Source organism: Ascaphus truei, chromosome 5 (genome assembly GCF_040206685.1).
Source record: "Ascaphus truei isolate aAscTru1 chromosome 5, aAscTru1.hap1, whole genome shotgun sequence".
Classification (NCBI taxonomy): domain Eukaryota; kingdom Metazoa; phylum Chordata; class Amphibia; order Anura; family Ascaphidae; genus Ascaphus; species Ascaphus truei.
In genome coordinates this window covers 81,694,824-81,714,554 of record NC_134487.1, presented here as the reverse complement: position 1 = coordinate 81,714,554, position 19,731 = coordinate 81,694,824, and the positions used below count along the sequence as shown (strand labels likewise).

The window sequence follows — 19,731 nt, the reverse complement described above, 5'->3', positions numbered from 1 at the left end:
AAACCTTTTGTGACTAATATCCAGTGTTGTCATTCAATTGTGTTGGCAAGTTTCATACTGAGAGACACTAGTTCAGTCTCTAATTGTGTCCTTACTGAAGGGATATAGTGAACGATTATTTGCTGTTTCACTACCTCTCTTAGGACTGCGTATCTAAGACATATTGGAGGAATATATAGGGTTACACTCTTAATATTTACATCTCCCCAATATATCATATAGAGTACAAGTGTCTCTCTCAATTATCTACATTTAGTGGGTATTAACCCTCACTTATCATCCAGTAGATAAACTTGCACAGTCTAGCTCCCTGTACTGTGATTAATTGTGGTGGAGTTTCTTTACTCAGGGAGTATTAACCTCTCTGTAGGGAATAAGACTATCTCCTCAAATATATGAGTACTCCCCTATTTTTAGTCACACTCCACTGCCAATATTTTAGTTCCCTTGTATATATTCCACACCCAGTGTGTTATTTTGCAGATATTAATACATTATTTTTTGTTTTTTCTGCTCACTATGACTGGTTATATAGGATCCTATCCTGGATCACTGTTATCCTAGCAATAATTACATCACATGAGTGCAATTGTGAGGGATTCTTGTGGGGATAGGATTTTCTACAATCCTACCTCCTATGTGTGTATATAGTATTCAATCATTCCCTTGTGCACCTGTGATATCTTTTATTTACTAAGTTGTTATAATAGGAGAGCGGTGGATCTTGTTATATTTTGATAAGTCACTTTATCTCCCTGTGTCTCAGGCACCAAAAAAACAGATTGTAAGCTCTACGGGGCAGAGACCTGTTCCTGCAAAATGTCTCTGTAAAGCACTACGTAAAAATAGCCGCGCTATACAAGAACAAAACAACACCAACAACAACACAATGCTTAATTTTTTTTTTTTTTAAATGAACTTGACAGGAAAAATATAATTGTTCATTACTAATCCATTGTTATCTTAAGATTTTATTTAAAGTCAAATAGAAAAAAGGCATTTCCTAAGCATCTACTGTATGTGTTGTGTAGCCTAGCAACTGTAAGACATTATTGTAGCTTTTAAATACACTTATCAAACATTCAGTAATATATACATTTGTCCAAAGTAGGCTTATAACAACAGTTGGTTGATCTGCTCAACTCACAAAACAGCCCCCTCATTCCCAGTCTCCTGACGCACGCAGGCTGTTATGTGTTCTAATTAATGTGAACATGTTATTGTTCCAATATATTTGCAGTAAATGTCATTACAATTATTAGATTGCCAGGTGGGTGCAGGAATCAAGATGCCATTCCCTACAGAACATGAAAAATGACTGTCACCCTACCCTAATAGTTTCCAATGCAAAAAGAGAAGATATGGGGATCATTTATCATTGGTGTACTGCGTCATACGATACAGTACTGTCTCTGGTTTCGGTACCACCCGCGGTCACGGTACCAGAGAATTAACACTGCGAGGGATTCCATTCGGACCACCCGCAGCACGAAAGCGGCAGAGTGTGTCACTGGCACTGCAGACTTGCTTCTCTGACTGTGGCACTGGGGACAGTAAGTCTTGCTACATCTGTATGTTAAGTTAGATTTGCTATATAAATAGATGGCAAAGTGTGATAATTCAACACTGCCTAAACCTGACCATGTTTGCCTTTGTATCAAATCTTTCTCAATGTTAAATTACTCCCATGCTTCACCAAAAGAATGTATAACATTTGAAGGAACAATGGGAATGATTGCTAGTTGTTCATACAATACTGCCATTGACATAAGAACTCTTGTTGCACCTAGCACTAGTTCATGTTTTATTTAGAGTTCATTCAAAAGGTCAAATGGTATCAGCCATAGGGTGCCAGCCGTCTGCTGCCATTTGCTGCCCGGTTACTGGGTTGGGTAAAGTCTTCTAACACCGCACATTGCAGGCCTATCCTACCTCTTCTAACACCCCGACACATTGCAGGCCCATTCTACCTCTTCTAACACCACAACACATCGCAGGACTATCCTAAGTCTAACACGACACATTGCATGACTATCCAACCTCTTCTGACACGACACATTGCAGGCCTATCCTACCTCTTCTGACACGACACATTGCAGGCCCATCCTACCTCTTCTGACACGACACATTGCAGGCCTATTCTAACTCTAACACGACACATTGCATGACTATCCAACCTCTTCTGACACGACACATTGCAGCCCTATCCTACCTCTTCTGACACGACACATTGCAGGCCTATCCTACCTCTTCTGACACGACACATTGCAGGCCTATCCTACCTCTTCTGACACGACACATTGCAGGCCCATCCTACCTCTTCTGACACGACACATTGCAGGCCTATTCTAACTCTAACACGACACATTGCATGACTATCCAACCTCTTCTGACACGACACATTGCAGGCCTATCCTACCTCTTCTGACACGACACATTGCAGGCCCATCCTACCTCTTCTGACACGACACATTGCAGGCTTATCCTACCTCTTCTGACACGACACATTGCAGGCCCATCCTACCTCTTCTGACTCGACACATTGCAGGCCCATCCTACCTCTTCTGACATGACACATTGCAGGCCTATCCTACCTCTTCTGACACGACACATTGCAGGCCCATCCTACCTCTTCTGACACGACACATTGCAGGCTTATCCTACCTCTTCTGACACGACACATTGCAGGCCCATCCTACCTCTTCTGACTCGACACATTGCAGGCCCATCCTACCTCTTCTGACATGACACATTGCAGGCCTATCCTACCTATTCTGACACGACACATTGCAGCCCCATCCTACCTCTTCTGTCACGACACATTGCAGGCTTATCCTACCTCTTCTGACACGACACATTGCAGGCCCATCCTACCTCTTCTGACTCGACACATTGCAGGCCTATCCTACCTCTTCTGACACGACACATTGCAGGCCTATCCTACCTCTTCTGACACGACACATTGCAGGCCTATCCTACCTCTTCTGACACGACACATTGCAGGCCTATCCTACCTCTTCTGACACGACACATTGCAGGCCCATCCTACCTCTTCTGACACGACACATTGCAGGCCTATCCTAACTCTAACACGACACATTGCATGACTATCCAACCTCTTCTGACACGACACATTGCAGGCCTATCCTACCTCTTCTGACACGACACATTGCAGGCCCATCCTACCTCTTCTGACACGACACATTGCAGGCTTATCCTACCTCTTCTGACACGACACATTGCAGGCTTATCCTACCTCTTCTGACACGACACATTGCAGGCCCATCCTACCTCTTCTGACTCGACACATTGCAGGCCCATCCTACCTCTTCTGACATGACACATTGCAGGCCTATCCTACCTCTTCTGACACGACACATTGCAGGCCCATCCTACCTCTTCTGACACGACACATTGCAGGCTTATACTACCTCTTCTGACACGACACATTGCAGGCCCATCCTACCTCTTCTGACTCGACACATTGCAGGCCCATCCTACCTCTTCTGACACGACACATTGCAGGCCTATCCTACCTCTTCTGACATGACACAGTGCAGGACTATCCTACCTCTTCTGACAAGACACAGTGCAGGCCTATCCTAACTCTTGTAATACGATACATTGCAGGCCTATCCTACCTCTTCTAACACGACACATTCAAGGCCTATTCTACCTCTTCTAACACGACACATTGCAGGCCTATTCTACCTCTTCTAACACAATTTTTATCTTGTCTGTAACTGTAGCATACACCCTTAATTATATATTATGTCAACTTTTCTATGAAATGTTTGTAAATTGAATGTATTACTGCCTCTGTTCATTTAATGCAACTATGTACTATCATAACTCTGTGCCAGGACATACTTGAAAATGAGCGGTAATTCAATGTATTACTTCTGGGAAAAACGTTTTATAAATAAAATAAATAAATTGCAGAATAATGTAAGAGTTTAAGTCGCTTTGTAACCTGCATAACATTTCAACCAATAAATTTGGTATACTGTGTGTGTGAAAGAGTGTAAAGGAAATGTTGATTAAAAAAAATGTATGCACAACATACACACTCACAAGTAAATTCATTTGCAAAGGTGTAATGATGTAGCAAACCTCAAGGTTTGCATGTCCACGTCCGTGATGCTCGCGTCCTGGATGGATTAACGCTGTGGGGTGTCCCACATGGGAAGCATGGTGCCCCCACAAAGTGATCGCACAAATACTGTCCCCAGCGCGGTAGCTGTTTGTTGGGAACGGTACATGTTGCTACATCTATACATTCAAAATATTGGATCTTATATTGAAAAAACTGGGGTCTCATTTAAAAATAAAAGGTTGGTACCATGAGATACAGCCCCACCCAGAGAGTTTACTCTATATTAAGGTATCAAATTGCCATAAATGCCACGGTGGTGCAGCAGCTAGGCTAGAATCTTGAAATGTTGCACTTTCTAGATAGTTAATACCTCCTGAACATCATATTATCCATTGACAGGATATCAGTACTTAACTTGTTTTCTTTTCTACAGTACCTCGAATAGCTGGATATGTTTTACAGTTTAATTTATCTTGAAGAGTTGACTCAAAGGGGCAGTTCTCTATGGATAAAACTCCTCTTACCCAGAACAGCAAGCTACGAGGGGGTATTGAGTGGATGTTGTGGGTAATTGGTTTATTGATTTATTGTCTTAATGTATGCATAGATCAAGTTCTGCTTATTCATCTGGAAAAATAACTTTTGGTGGATAATGTACTGTGGAATGATGGAGTGTCAGCTCGACAGTTCATCAGAATTTGGACTATTGAATAGCCAGTTCCCTTAATCTGCAACAAGATTAATGATAGTATTGGTAAAGTAATGAATGTCAGCAGCCAATGCACCCAAACCGTATAAAACTACCTTAAATATTTCCAACTCGTGGCACTGTATTACGTGTGAAAAAACATAATAAAAGTCTAAAATAACGCACGTTTTCTAAATTGTTAGAGTACTTCAACATGAGAATGGCTTTTACTATTCAAAAGTGCAGTAATCAAACAATCTCTACCAGAATAAGATTATCCGTGTGTTTCCCCTTCTCCAAAAAGCTCTAGCAGACTTGCCCCAGTTTGGGTATAACTTGTCCTGAAGCATCATGTCGGTGACCTGCCGAAGATAGAAAAAACTCAATTACCATTCTGTTTTAGTCTGTTTTGTTTTTATCTTCTTCAAACAAACATATTTGCAAACAAGCAATTAGAAAGAAAGGATTCAGACAAGTTCCACTTGTAAAATGAGAAAATACAGTACAAACCATACATAAAGAGATGGAAATATTATTTATATTCTTGATAGTTAAGAATCTTTGATTTGTAATAACACCTGAGACAATAGAAATACTAGAAGGAACAAAGAGCATTGAAATTGTTGTAATCGTTGCTCTATCTTGACGAGCACAGATCCTTCTCTTAAACAGCAAGTGTACAAGAAAGAGAAAAGATGTGTAGTGTGCAACACTGAACAGAACTTTCTATGATCAGCAGGGAAATTCCAGAGTTACAAATGACATTAGGGTGTAGCCTGCCTTCAATTTTTTTTAATATTGGACCTACCTTATTCCTAACAGAAATGGTGTTATAGTACCTCTCAAAAAACACATCTTTGTTTACAATACAGCTAGTGAAGAGAGAATATATATATGCTTAATCTCTGGCATCACCTTTAAAATACTTTCATTGCTTTTATTTCATGTGATGAATTCTAATTTCATCTAAAAGAAATATGCGTCAGGCAGCCCCACTAAATAGAATACAACAGGAATCCCCAAGATCCTGAAAATAATGACTAGCGAGAACAAAAGTCTTCAGCACTTGAAAAAAGATACAGGCTCCAATAGAACCCAAGAGAAAATATACAAATAAGCTTGATAAAAATGTATACGATTTTAATTGACTGACTGAGGGGGGTGACTGACTGACTGAGGGGGGTGACTGACTGACTGAGGGGGGTGACTGGCTGACTGAGGGGGGTGACTGACTGACTGAGGGGGGTGACTGACTGACGGGGTGACTCTGGTGTCACACACACACTCCCATACACACACTCACATATATACACACACACTCTCCCATATACACACACATTCTCCCATATACACATATATCCTCCCATATACACACACATTCTCCCATATACACACACACACACTCTATCTACACACACGAGGGGGGGGAGAGAGGAAAGGCCGCGACCAGCACCACCGCGACCAGCACCAGCTGAAGCGGGGGGAACTGGAGGGACATACCCGCTCCCATCTCCCGCCCGCAGGCTGACACAGGGACCGGGGGAAATCGGGGACCTGAGGGGACATCCCCGCTCCCATCTCCCGCCCCGTGGGCTGACACGGGGACCGGGGGATAGCGGGTACCTGAGGGGACATCCCCGCTCCCATCTCCCGCCCCGCGGGCTGACACGGGGACCGGGGGGAAGCAGGTACCTGAGGGGGGACAGCACCGGGACGGCTGGGGCTCGGCCCACCGCAGCCTCCCGGCCCGGGATAGCTACCTCGGCTCTGCAGGGGGTGGTGTCCGCGTGTGTCCCCCTTCCCCCAGTACCTGGTCCGTTGCCGCTGCCTCCGCCTCATGTCCTCCGCTGCCTCCGCCTCATGTTGGCATCAGGAGCACTCTCCCCTCCAGGCCCCGCAACACTCCTGGTGGCTCCTGTCTGGTGCCCGCCCCTCCCACGCTCCTGTAGGATGAGGCTAAGGCCTCATTCAGGGTGCCAGAGGCAGGAGTTGGAGGGCGGGCGTTCACGTGTGCACATCCTCCCCAGCAGACTTTTTCAGGAGTTGAGGAGGCGGGGCTACAGACCTCAGCTTAGGGATCGGAGTTGCTGTCTTGAAATCATTCTCAAGAAGGATTTCATTGGCTGCCAAGGTCCCAGTGACGCTGCTGCAGCTTGAATAAACAACTTGGGTTGTTTATTGAAACTGTAGCCAGCGTCAACTCCGTACTTCGGAGACAGGGCAGCTGCTACCCAGACAACCATAATTCCCTTTCAATAAATTGTTTCAGACGGCAGCTCGCACGTAAGCACGCCCTCCCTCCGAAGCCAGCACCCTGAATGTGGCCTAAGGGGGGGGGGGGGATGAGGCTAAGGGGGTGGGGAGGGATGAGGCTAAGGGGGGGGGGGTAAGAGGGGGCTGGCACTGCTCATGTGGCGCGCTGCTTTAGCCGCGCGGCCATTTTAAGTGCAGTTGGAGGAGAATGCCAAAGTGCCGCCCCTCGGAAACAACTAGCCAGGGGGGTAAAATGCAATCGCCCCGGGCGTCCAGGGGACTGTATTTGTTGAAAACTGTATATATATATATATATATATATATATATATATATATATATATATATATATATATATATATATATATATATATATATATATATATAACGGTATTTCTGAACCGGCCTGACCCACCCAATCTCACATTGGCCCCTGTGGTCTAACCGGTCCCCATTACAGTGTGATAGTGTCTGGTGGTGCACCTGTTGGCAACAGGACTCCTGAGTCTCCCGCATGATGGTGTGTGGGGAGGACCCGTCCAGACAGGCAGCTGAGGTAGTGTGCTGAGTCTCACCTAGTTCCAGTGCAGCGCCTCCACCTCATCAGGGTCCCTGCGTCCGCATGGGGATGATCCTGTTGAGGAACTCCTCCGTGGTGCTCCTCTCTGTACATTCACTCCACACATGTACACGAGAGGGTTTGTGATTGAGAACATCTTTATTGTCTGAGTGGGCTAGCTGCCCCTCGCAGTAGATTCTTAGCCACTCATGTTCACGTCAGTGCCTCCCTTTAAAAGGTGTATTCCTCCTTAGATAGGGATTCCCTATCCCCGCAGGGATCTCTGCCCTGTGCCAGGTCCCTGGACACAGTCTCCTTTTCAGTTACTATAACATAACTAGAACTTAAACTCCTGTTCCTCTTAGCCGAACTTGTACTACCACTAGAACTCCTGCCAGAACTAACTTTTAGACACAGTGCTGTGCCTTATGTACACTCTGGAAGCTGACACACCTCTGACATCACTAACCATGGAGTCAGAGCATGTGACTACTCCCATCCATACACAGGGCACCCCACCAGGGTGTGAGGGCAAACCTCCATAATTACTGCTGGCATGCCCACAACTTACCAGGCCTTACTGTCAGCAGGAGAGATGACTGTAGCCATTTTACATGACCGCTACATTTATATATATATATATATATATATATAGGGAACCATGTTAAAAATGGTTATTGAGGCAAAAAGTGACACTGTGTGCTCATTTGCATGTCATTTCCCAGAATCCCTTGCTGCAGTGGAAGTGCTGTATGCTGGGTGATAATGGGGAAAGGCGGGGTTGCAGACCTGCCTAAGACATGCAGATGAGCATACAGCTATATTTGCATATTTGCTTTCCTGTGGAGGGTTTTTGTCACTTTTTTTACTCACCATAACTTAACTCAGTATTATGGTTTGGCCTATCCCATAAGCCTCTCTTGCATTCCCAGTAAAATCAACCCCACACTGATGAGACCCATCAAGGTCGAAACAGCTGTCTGTGGGTGGTTTTCTGGGTATGCACCTTAACCCTGGCTGTGCTCGAAGCTGTGACCATGCAGCAAGCTTAAGCCTATAGGGAACCATGTTAAAAATGGTTATTGAGGCAAAAAGTGACACTGTGTGCTCATTTGCATGTCATTTCCCAGAATCCCTTGCTGCAGTGGAAGTGCTGTATGCTGGGTGATAATGGGGAAAGGCGGGGTTGCAGACCTGCCTAAGACATGCAGATGAGCATACAGCTATATTTACATATATATATATATATATATATATATATAGTGGTTGACAAATCACCAAAAAATCTACTCGCCACCTAGTACCAAACGTGTGCTGCTTGGGCCAATATTTACTCGCCCGGGGGTTAAATCCACTCGCCCGGGGCGAGCAAATGTATAGGTTTGTCGAACACTGTATATATATATATATATATATATATATATATATATATATATATATATATATATATATATATATATATATACTTTTTTTTTTTTTTAAATCTAGCTTACTTGTATATTTTCTTTTGGGCTCTATTGGAGTCTATTTTTTTTTATTGTGCTGTAGACTTTTGCTCTTATTTCATCTCATTCCATCTGTGCTTCTGTTAGAGCCATGTTTTAGTTTTTACATGTGCATAGAACTGTTTGAATAGTGCACTGTGCATCTCTGCAGCCCACTACAGTACAGTGCAGGTATTTTCAAGACCACTTTTGTTTGATAATCAGATGATTTAACATTCAGGTTGAGTACCATATCCAATATGTATTATTACACTTCCAGGTATTCTACAAATGTGTTATTGGTAGTTTCAGGTTTTGGCATTTTATTACCGTATGTGTCACCTTTTCCCTGATTTATGCATAAAAACAGCTATAGTTTGGGTTTGGCCCAGATATATTTATCTTAACCATCATCTATTCTCCACTTTGATCAATATTTTCCAAGGAAATGCACTAATCTTTAGATCTCCTGGCTCAGACAGAGCAGCTTGTATACATGACAAATCCCATTTAATATGGCTATAGCTGACAGATAAATAAAACAATAGTAAGTAAATAGAACAGTGTGATACAAATGCAGCTTTCTGAGGTTGACAGCTAGATTTGTGTGAATGTCATTACAAATTATTTAGCAGTTTACCCTTAGATTTTAATTTTTTGTTAAAAATCACACTGCTCTGGAATGTGTGAAAACAGACATGGATGCAAAGTTGATGAAGCTTTCCTTGACAAAGCTATCACTAACGAAATACGTAGGGTTAATTGGTGGCAGTGCTCCTAAGAGAACAAGGTGATGTGAGAGACTTTCGATGGATGCCAAGGCGGAAGTTTCTAGAGCAGGGGTGGGCAACCTATTTTTCAATGTAGCCACAGGTGTGGCGAATTAGAAGTGAAAATAGCCACACCATGTAAAAATTGAGGTATTATGTTGCGCATGCGAAAATGTGTTATTTCTCCTCCGCTTGTCCCCTCAGCACTAGCGCCGCAGCTGACGGCGTACTTGCGCTTGCCAGGGGGATGGGAGGGGACTCGCGCTTGCTGCCACGCTTCCTATTACAATGGGAAACAACAAGTAGTTACCCAATTCGCCACACTTTGACTGCCAATTAACTAGTTCAATTTATTAGGGGCTTCTGAATAGGAAAGTGCTTGTCAACCAAGTGTTTTCTTTACCCTGTGCATATTTTGTCCTCATCAGAGAGATGATAAAGATAAGGGGAGAGGGGGCTGTGTGTGACTTTGCAAGTACTTGCTGTGCACACAGTAACAACAGACAAATGGGAAATGAAATCAACCCCAAGTATTAGCTCATAATGTTTTTAAATGAATCCTTATTGGTGTCAGATTTGGGTAAAAAAACATCAATCACCTAGGTTTAACCCTTTAAACATGCAACTGGAAAGTTGCAGACGGCATGTCTTCAGGATGGTCGCTTAACACTGATGTTCTCTGCCTGGTAAATCTTCATCCACAGTCATCCTCCTAATTTAAATTGTTGGTTTTACCTACTGTGGATTGACTGTTGCCACATTTAAGGCACTCTTTTGAGACCTGTATTGTCTGCTATGGTTCTTCCCCCGGCTATCAAGTAATCTGTATTTAGGTTTCAGTTTACCATGTCTTCCCTGTGACTGCAATACCTGCATCAAACATACTGCAGTTCACTCCTCACATATCAAACAGTTTGTCCTGTGCTTTAAACCTGCTTTTGTCACTGGGCTACGTTCTCAGACTGCTGGTACTATCTCTCCTGGTTGATTTACTTTATGACTTGCTGGAAAAAGATATGCTTACTGCAGAAGGTGCAATGTGCCTGGTATTTACACAGCTAGCAGCTATCTCATTCAGCTTGTCCTGCACAGAATCACGCTTGCCGGAGGGAGAGGAGGAGATATCTTGTATAATGTTACTGCCGCTTTAAATACTAATGCAGGAGGCTATAGTAACAACACATGGTCCGTGTTGTGTTGTTGGCTGCCGGTGTGTCAGCAGGAACCCGTAGGTGCCAAATGACTATCTCTTGCCTGAAGGTAAACTGTGGTCGGACAGGAAGGGAGGGAGAGGGGGGAGGGAGAGACACTCTGTTGCAGCAAAGCAGCGATGGTGCATGGAGAGAGGAGAAACCCAGCTTACTGCTGTGTATGTGTCTCTGTTACTGGCAGCGCTGAACAAGCGCTTGATGAGGCGGGAGGAGTCACACTTGCCGCGGGAGGGCTGGGGGCAGTCGCGCTTGCTGGGGGGAGGAGGGGGGACTCGCGCTTGCCGCACTTCGCCACACCTTGACTGCCAATTCGCCACAAGTGGCGAATGGCGACAGGGTTGCCCACCCTGGCTCTAGAGGATGAAAGCATGGAGTCTCCTGACCTGAAACCATATTAATTTCAGCTCCGGAGACCTCCTGCTTCTGGAGGTACTAACCTCCATAGTGGGTACCGATAGCCACTCCAGGGTCTGCTTTGCTAAGCTCCCGGGCCCTGCAGATTAATAGGAAGCCGTGACATCATCCAGTATGGCTTCCTATGGCCCATGTAACCGGGGCCTTTAAACTGCAGGAGATACTTGCACCCCCTTCAGAGGTAAGTATCTCCAAAAGCAGGGGGTTCCCGGAGCTGAAACTAATGGGGTTCAGCTCTGGAGACCCCCTGCTTCAAACCTATATTTAAATGGTATTCCTCAACGTTATGACAACATTGTGGTAATAAGAATAATATTTCAACAAGAAATACTTTAACTCAGGAAATGGAAAGTGCAGGCAGGTGGCATTTTAATATGCCAGTTTATGTGTGTGCCCTGCACCAATGGTAATACATTTGTGTTTTAAAGTAGCACAGCAAAGCAGAAAATCTACAATACATAATTAAAACAATGGTCTCAACCCTAAACTGGTGCACCATGTGTTATACATGCTCACATGCAAATGCAGCTAATGGTGTGGAACAAGACTGTATTTTAATGTCCTATAGTAAGACCAATGTCAGGTCACTTGTAGATAACTGGCAAGAGCAAAGGTAGTCATTAAAGGGATGCATTGAATGATGACAAATCCAATTAGCTTTTACATTAGAGAAATCAAATTCATTTCCTAGTATTGGTCAAGGGCAGACGTAGTGGGAGATGATGCATAATTTAAGGCGTTTTACAGAAAAATGGATCAGATGGAAAATACTTGCAAGCGTATCTGAATAAAATAAACGGAATTGTAAAACTAGCTGTATTTCTAAAAAAAGTTCAAATAAATGAAACATGTTCCACATAATACAAATGTGTCGTCGCTTGGTACGCCTGTCTCATTCATTTTGGTTTAAGTATAAGCTGTGGGCATTTAACCCCTTTCTCTGCCACTGGGAACAATATGTTTTTGTTTTTTTCAAGGCATTGCCGGCAACCCTTGTAGATTATTTATTAGCTGAGCAAGCAGGATTTAGGCTTGGCTGTAATACATTGCATCAAGTGCTGGCGCTGTCCAAACGTAATTGAAAACGGCTTTCAGAACACTATGAAGGCTGGAAATGTTTTCCTGGACTTAACAGCTGTCTACGACAGTCTGACACTGGACTCCTGGTAAAATTATCCCATGTCCTCCTGAGGTGGGTGGTGTATGCAGTGGACATTGTTGTGAACTACTGTATTTTGTAGAGTATTTACCTTGTACAAATGTATTATCATCTATGACTTGGAGAAAGTGGAAACAAAAACTAGGAGATGATATATTCATACCTTGAGATATAAATGATGTATATAGATGGAACCTTGACATAGTCATTAAATTGTATAAAATCAATGCTAAACGTTATATTATGTATGTATATCTTTATTTATATATAGCCCACAGCTGTACTTGGCGCTTTACGAGATAATAGAGTAGAGGGAATTATAGAACAATTAGTCCAACAAATAAGATCATACAATAAAAAAGGTAATCCCTGCCCGCAGAGCGAACAACCTAAGTGGTATGGAGAACTTTACAGAGACCGCAGGTGAGGGAATAAGTGCAGTAGTCATTGGTAGGAGTGAATGTGGGTGTATGGCAGTAACCATAAGTTTAGGCTAGGGGTGCACAAACTAGGGGGTGCGCTCCCCATTGGGGAGGGACGGCGCTTACAGAGTCCCCGCGCTCTTCCCCACAACGATTAAATTAAATGCCGTGGGAGCTTGCGAGGCCTCTGTAACCCCCTCTTACCTTGTCTCCGGCTGCTTCTGGTGATGCATCGCCATGACAACGCAACGTCACATGACATTGTGTAGTCAGATGATGTTGGAGAAAAGGTAAGGGGTGGCCCGAGCAGGCGGGGAGAGCAGGCAGGGGGACGCAGACAAAAAAATTGCGCACCCCTTGTCTAGGCTTTTGGAGCACTTAATTTAAGAGGTGAATTTAAGGTTAGTCTTAAAGGTGGGGAGATAAGGTGCTTGGCGTATGGAGTGTGAGGGAGTTCCACGGGGGGAAAAGGTTTAAGGCAAGAAAGCGCAATAGAGGTGAAAGAGGTGTAAAGGAGATAATTGAGGGAGCCAAATATAGAGAAAAGACAGCGTGGATTGGATTTCTGAATGTTAAGTGAGAAAATAAAATGTTGTTTGACCTTAGAGAGTTGTGAAAGGAAAAAAAACAAGCGCAAATAATATCACAACAAATCAAAGGTAACACAGATGATATACTATCCTTAATGAGTGCAGCTCCTGACGTAGAATTCAAACCAAATTCAATCAGCAAACGAAGGAGAAACAGGTTCGCAAATCACATCAGGACATGGAAAAGAAAGTAGAAACACAAAATAGTGCAATATTGTCTACTCCAACAAAATAGCTTCAATGCTGGAAGTTCTATAGAATTTGCACTCACGTATTTAACGTAAAATGAGAACGTTGTGGTTGTTCAAAGTTACCAACTTATGTCTCCAGACAGGTACTCCAGATCCACATAGAGGGGGGGAATTCCATATACAAAAAAAGGGGAAAGCAAAATATAATAGTATAGTACTGTTTTTAATGTTAAAAACACAAAGTGTTCCACTTACATAAGTGCCTTTGTTTATGAGCATTCAGACCACCCTGGGTCATAGGGTCAGACAAGGTATTCACAGCAACAGCATCCACTCCACGGCCGTCACAGCAGGTACTGGGCTGATTTAAGTTGACCTCCACTCTACAGTAGATGTCATCAACAAGGGCTCCTCAGAAGTCACTGATATCAGGGTGGACAACTTTAATCAGCCCAGTACCTGCTGTGACGGCCGTGGAGCGGATGCTGTTGCTGTGAATACCTTGTCTGACCCTATGACCCAGGGTGGTCTGAACGCTCATAAACAAAGGCACTTATGTAAGTGGAATACTTTGTGTTTTTAACATTAAAAACAGTACTATACTATTTTGCTTTCCCCTTTTTTTTGTACATGGAATTTCCCCCCCTCTATGTGGATCTGTAGTACCTGTCTGGAGACATGTTGCAGGGTACATGCAACTACACACGCGGGTTTCTTGACAAGGCTTATTTATTTAGCCTTAAAGATATACAGCACACAAAATAAAAATAGCTTTTCATCAGCAACAAAAGAAAAATGGCTTCTCTTCAGCAGACAAACAAAAACAGTTTCTCTTTAGCAGACAGTGTATAAATCAGGCAGTTACCCTTTTCTATGCAGGGGACAGACAGTTCACAATTCATCTACTTTGCTAATCAGACCTTGTATCAGGAAATCTCTTCAGCAGCTTACTCATCTCTCCTCAACAGCCAGGCTCCATGTGTCTACAGCCTGGGTTTTAACACACCTTGATTAGGCAGCTGGGATCCAACTAATTGTCCTGAGGTTCCCAGCTGAAGTTAACCTAGTCAATGCTGCACTGCAGACTAGACATAGGTTTTCCAGGCATATAACTGGTGGCTTTTATTTACCCTGTCACAAGACATAAGTTGGCAACTTTGAACAACCACAACGCTCTCATTTTACGTTAAATACGTGAGTGAAAATTCTATAGAACTTCCAGCATTGAAGCTATTTTGTTGGAGTAGACAATATTGCACTATTTTGTGTTTCTACTTTCTTTTCCATGTCCTGATGTGATTTGCGCACCTGTTTCTCCTTCGTTGACCTTAGAGAGAGCGGCATTAAAACAGGAGAGGAACAATTTATAGTGCAGAAAATCAGCATGTGAGCTTTGTTCAAAAGGCATTCAGAGGAGCAAGTGCGAAAAAAGCGTGTTTGTGAATTTAACCAAGGCTGTGAGTTAACGGGACGGGTGTATCAGAGCCAAGAAGGGGCATATACTGTAGATCAAGAGAGGAGGAGAGGATATAGTTATAAGAGTTGACAAGATTATCAGGTTCAAAGGAACGAGAGCAAGAAGAGAGGTAAGTGTTCAGGGTAGATGCCAGAGCAGAGAGGTTAATGGAGTGAAGGTGTTGAGAGAAGCGAGTCGAACTGGTAGGTGAGGGGTCAAGGGAATGAGTGGTGTTGAATGATAGATGTGATGATCAGAGAGTGGAAAAGGGGAGACAGACAAATCAGAAAGGAAACAGTTTTTAGTAAAGACAAAATCTAGATAGTGACTATCCTCGTGGGTGATGGAATTGGTCTGCTGGAGGAGACCAAAGGAGGCAGTTAAGGAGAGAAGATGAGATGGACAGGAGACTGAGGGATCATCAATATGACAGTTGAAGTTCCCTAGTAAAAGGATAGGAGAGTCCGAGGAGAGAAAGAAGGAAAGCTAGGATTCAAAGTCAGAGAGAAAGAAAGAGGTAGAGACTGTACAGGTAGGTGGTCAGTAGATGACTGCCACACGTAGAGAGAGAGAGGGTAGAACAGTTGGACAGCATCAGAAGACACTTCATGGCAAAGTGCTCTGACAGTGTGGAAGACGCTGGAAGGTGCCTTCTAGCCGCACAGCAGAAGTACCCAGGGCCGCAGACAGATTTCCCAGGGCCCAGGACTAGAGTTACCTCAAGGGCCGCCACACCTCATGAGCCCCCTCTATTTCCCCCCCCTCTTCCCATGTATTTCTCTCCCCTTTGTCTCACTCCCTCCTCCTCACTCACCCCCTCTTACCCTCCCCCTCTCGCCTTGCATGTATTTCTCTCCCCTGCGTCTCACGCTTATTCCCTCAGTCCTCACTCACTCCCCCTTTCTCTAGTCTCACTCGCCCCCACCTTCCATCAATTACCCCACGCTCACTCAATCTCCCCCCAAAAAATACATACCAAAAAAACCCATCCCCCTAAATACATATAACCACCCCTAAAACATAATAAAAATACACCCACACGCCCAATACATATAAAAATAAACTATCACCAATACATAATAAAAAATACACCTACCTATACACATTAAAATACCCCCATCCCCAATACACATTAAAATACACCCTAGCAATACATATTAAAATACACTCCATACATATTAAAATACCCCCACACCCCAATACATATAAAAATACCCCCAATACATATAAAAATACCCCCAATACATATAAAAAAATACCGCCACACCCCAATACATATAAAAATACTGACAGCCCCCATGCCCCCAATACATATAAAAAAATACCCCCACACCCCAATACATATAAATATACTTCCAAGCCCCCATACATATAAAAATACTCCCACCCTGCATCCCCCCAATACATATACAATATACTAAAGAGACTTATCTTGACGTGGTTAGCAGGCTTGGCATTATTTGATCAAAGGATGTATACCAAAAGTCTCCTTTTTTCTTATAGGTATTTACACCATACATATATATATATATTCCCCATTGATTGCTATCCCTATGGGAGAAGCGCAGGGATTCACTTTCTGTTTTGCACATTTGTATGGCCATTTCCTTCACTAGCTGCATGCTCTTTACATGGAGAAGCGCAGTGATTATATTTGTTTTATATTATTTGTTGGGCCGATTTTAATCCTTTGCAGCACGCTCCTAGAGGGCAACACTACTATGGTGTAATTGAATATATTTAGCCAATCACCTGCAACTGCTTATTGAGCAGTTTGTGGCAGGCCAGCCCCTCTTCTAGGTATATAATCTCCTAGCAAGGTCCCCTTATTCCACTTCACTTACATGTGAGTATCTGTACTGGTATATACCAGTTTTTAATTGCACTAGGTTATACAAGCATATGCTTTGATATTTTAACCCCTTCTGGGCTTATTTCACATAACACTAGTATGCATTTAGCGTAGGGACCTGCTAAAGAGACTTACCTTGACGTGGTTAGCAGGCTTGGCATTATTTGATCAAAGGATGTATACCAAAAGTTTCCTTTTTTCTTATAGGTATTTACACCATACATATATATATATATTCCCCATTGATTGCTATCCCTATGGGAGAAGCGCAGGGATTCACTTTCTGTTTTGCACATTTGTATGGCCATTTCCTTCACTAGCTGCATGCTCTTTACATGGAGAAGCGCAGTGATTATATTTGTTTTATATACAATATACTGACTTACCTTGTGGATGATCTCAGGTATCCTAATTCCATGTATTGATTATTTAAAATAAAAGAAAATAGCTATTTTTATGGCCCTTCCGGATTATGTTGTTCTGGTTGGTGTGAAATCTTCTGTCCTCATTTTTATTTTTTGTTTGCTTTAATCTTTATTTTATTTGGTGCAAAATGCTTTTTCCTATGGTGAGTACTTACTTCTCAATTTCTACAACGTTCTTCATTTAACCAATATAAATGCACCTACAGTGTACTACTTATCTTCTACATTATGCCATTTCCAAAGCTTAAACATAAAAGCAGTTTTTATTTCTGTTGTATAATTGTTCCACACGCTGTCATACTTATATTGTTATTATAATGGCAACTTCAAATGAATAAAGCATTTCCTATTTTAATATTGCTTATAACATGTAAAGTCATATTAAATGGTTATTAATAAACAGCATGGTGTGTTCTCTGATAAAAATGCAATACAGCTGTGAAGTGAAGCATTCATCCAGTCATACCCAGACAGCTGTGTCACAGATAAAAAAAAAAAACATCTGGATAGGGTATTTGTATCATAAATATATATTAAGACAAAATGCTCTTATTCTATATCCATTTTGGTTTCCTTCTCAGATGTTAGTAAAATTGTTCAGTGTAAAGTCCCAACCAATAAGCCAGTAACAATTTCCAATTTGTAATTCTGCAAAAATGGTTCATACTGTACAGAATATACATACATGAAAAAGGTACATTTTCTGAAGAATCATAAAGGATGATCTTGATGGAGGAAGGGGTGCTCTACAACCATACAAAAAATACAGACTTTGAGGCAGATTTACTAAGTGGCAATATTGCAGATGGCACATCAAATTGTCTTTAAACTACCTACTGTACATAAATACATACATACATACATACATACGCAACACATGTCTGCCCTCCCCTCTCTGGGAGATGTACTACTGGTTACTGCTGTTTGTGGTGCGGTCATACCAGGGACGGCTTCTGACTCCACAGGTTCCGCTACCGACAGGTCCTTCACAGCGCTGTTGTCCTCCTCAGGGCGGTGCTCCTCCGGGGCTCCGGCATCATCACGGCTTTCTGGACGGACGACACAGAACTGGAACTCTGCCACAGAACACAGGTGGGAGAAGATCTTTTCTCTGCAGGTCAGGGACACCTCAACCAGGCCGCAACGTCGGGGCACCTCACCTTCCCTGGAAACTATCGGCACAGGGCTTAATGGCCCCCGCACCGCCAGATGAGGCACATCCAACACCCCTGGGATAGTCAACTCTCCCTCACGGTTGTCAGATAGTGTTTATACCGATTCCGGTCCTGGAACTATCAGCAACGGGAATGCGGGGGTCGTCTCTGGCACCGGACCACGGCTGCATCTGGGCACGTTGTTTAGGGCCCACGGGCCTACGACATCCTCCACCGCATAAAGGTCAGGATAGACCGAAGTAGAGGAAGCAGCTGGCCAAGCAGTAGGGACCGCAGTAGGATATACCATGGGGGCCACACTGGCTGGTTTGGAAGCCCGGTCAATTGGCATGAACAGGGAGGGAGCCTCAGGGCTGGCAGGCCGGATGCAGACAGATGCACCTGTAGCTGGATCTGGCCATTCACCCGGACGATGAGATAACATACTGGGAGGTTGTAGTTAGTAACCTCCAGTAGCTCTGCTGGTAGCCATTGAGGTAGCATAGAAGAGAGGTTGCATAACTGCTCTTTACTTGTGCTCGGCTCCGTGGAACTGAGGTGGGTGCAGTAGGTAACGGACTCCTCCCAGACCAAGGTAGCTCCGATTGGCTGGTTAGTTGGTTTCCTCTCCCCTGGGTGGAAATTGGGCAGGGCGGTGCAGATAGTGTGACATAGCTCCGGCTGAGCCAGTCACTTTGAGGGGCGGTGCCAGGAATGGCGCTGAAAGCTTGCAACTGATTTTCAGAAAAGCTTGCAACTTTGGTTTTGCATCCCATGCGGTCCCGGGTTTTGGGCGGGGGTGCCATTTTGGACACTGTAGAACACACGAGCATGTGGTGGATACCATTTTAGAGCCCACAGCACTGGAGAAATTAGGTACAAAGGGTCCCTTGTGACGCCTCAAGGGCCCGTTCCTCACAATTTGAACTGCAGCACAGTCCTGAATAATAAAGGTGCACAAGGTCCCTCACGGTACATTGTAAGGGGCCCGTCACTGGTAGAACAGGTT

At 43.6% G+C, this 19,731-nt stretch overlaps 1 protein-coding gene across 2 annotated transcripts in view; it reads right to left on the bottom strand.

Moving 5' to 3' along the window:
• Positions 1 to 19,731, bottom strand: part of TMEM117 (transmembrane protein 117) — a 427,961-nt gene that overhangs the window by 154,134 nt on the left and 254,096 nt on the right. For both annotated transcript variants that reach the window (XM_075600117.1, XM_075600116.1), the window contains exon 5: positions 5,049 to 5,146. In XM_075600117.1, coding sequence (XP_075456232.1) covers positions 5,049 to 5,146 — 98 coding nt within the window. The remainder of the gene's footprint in view (positions 1 to 5,048; positions 5,147 to 19,731) is intronic.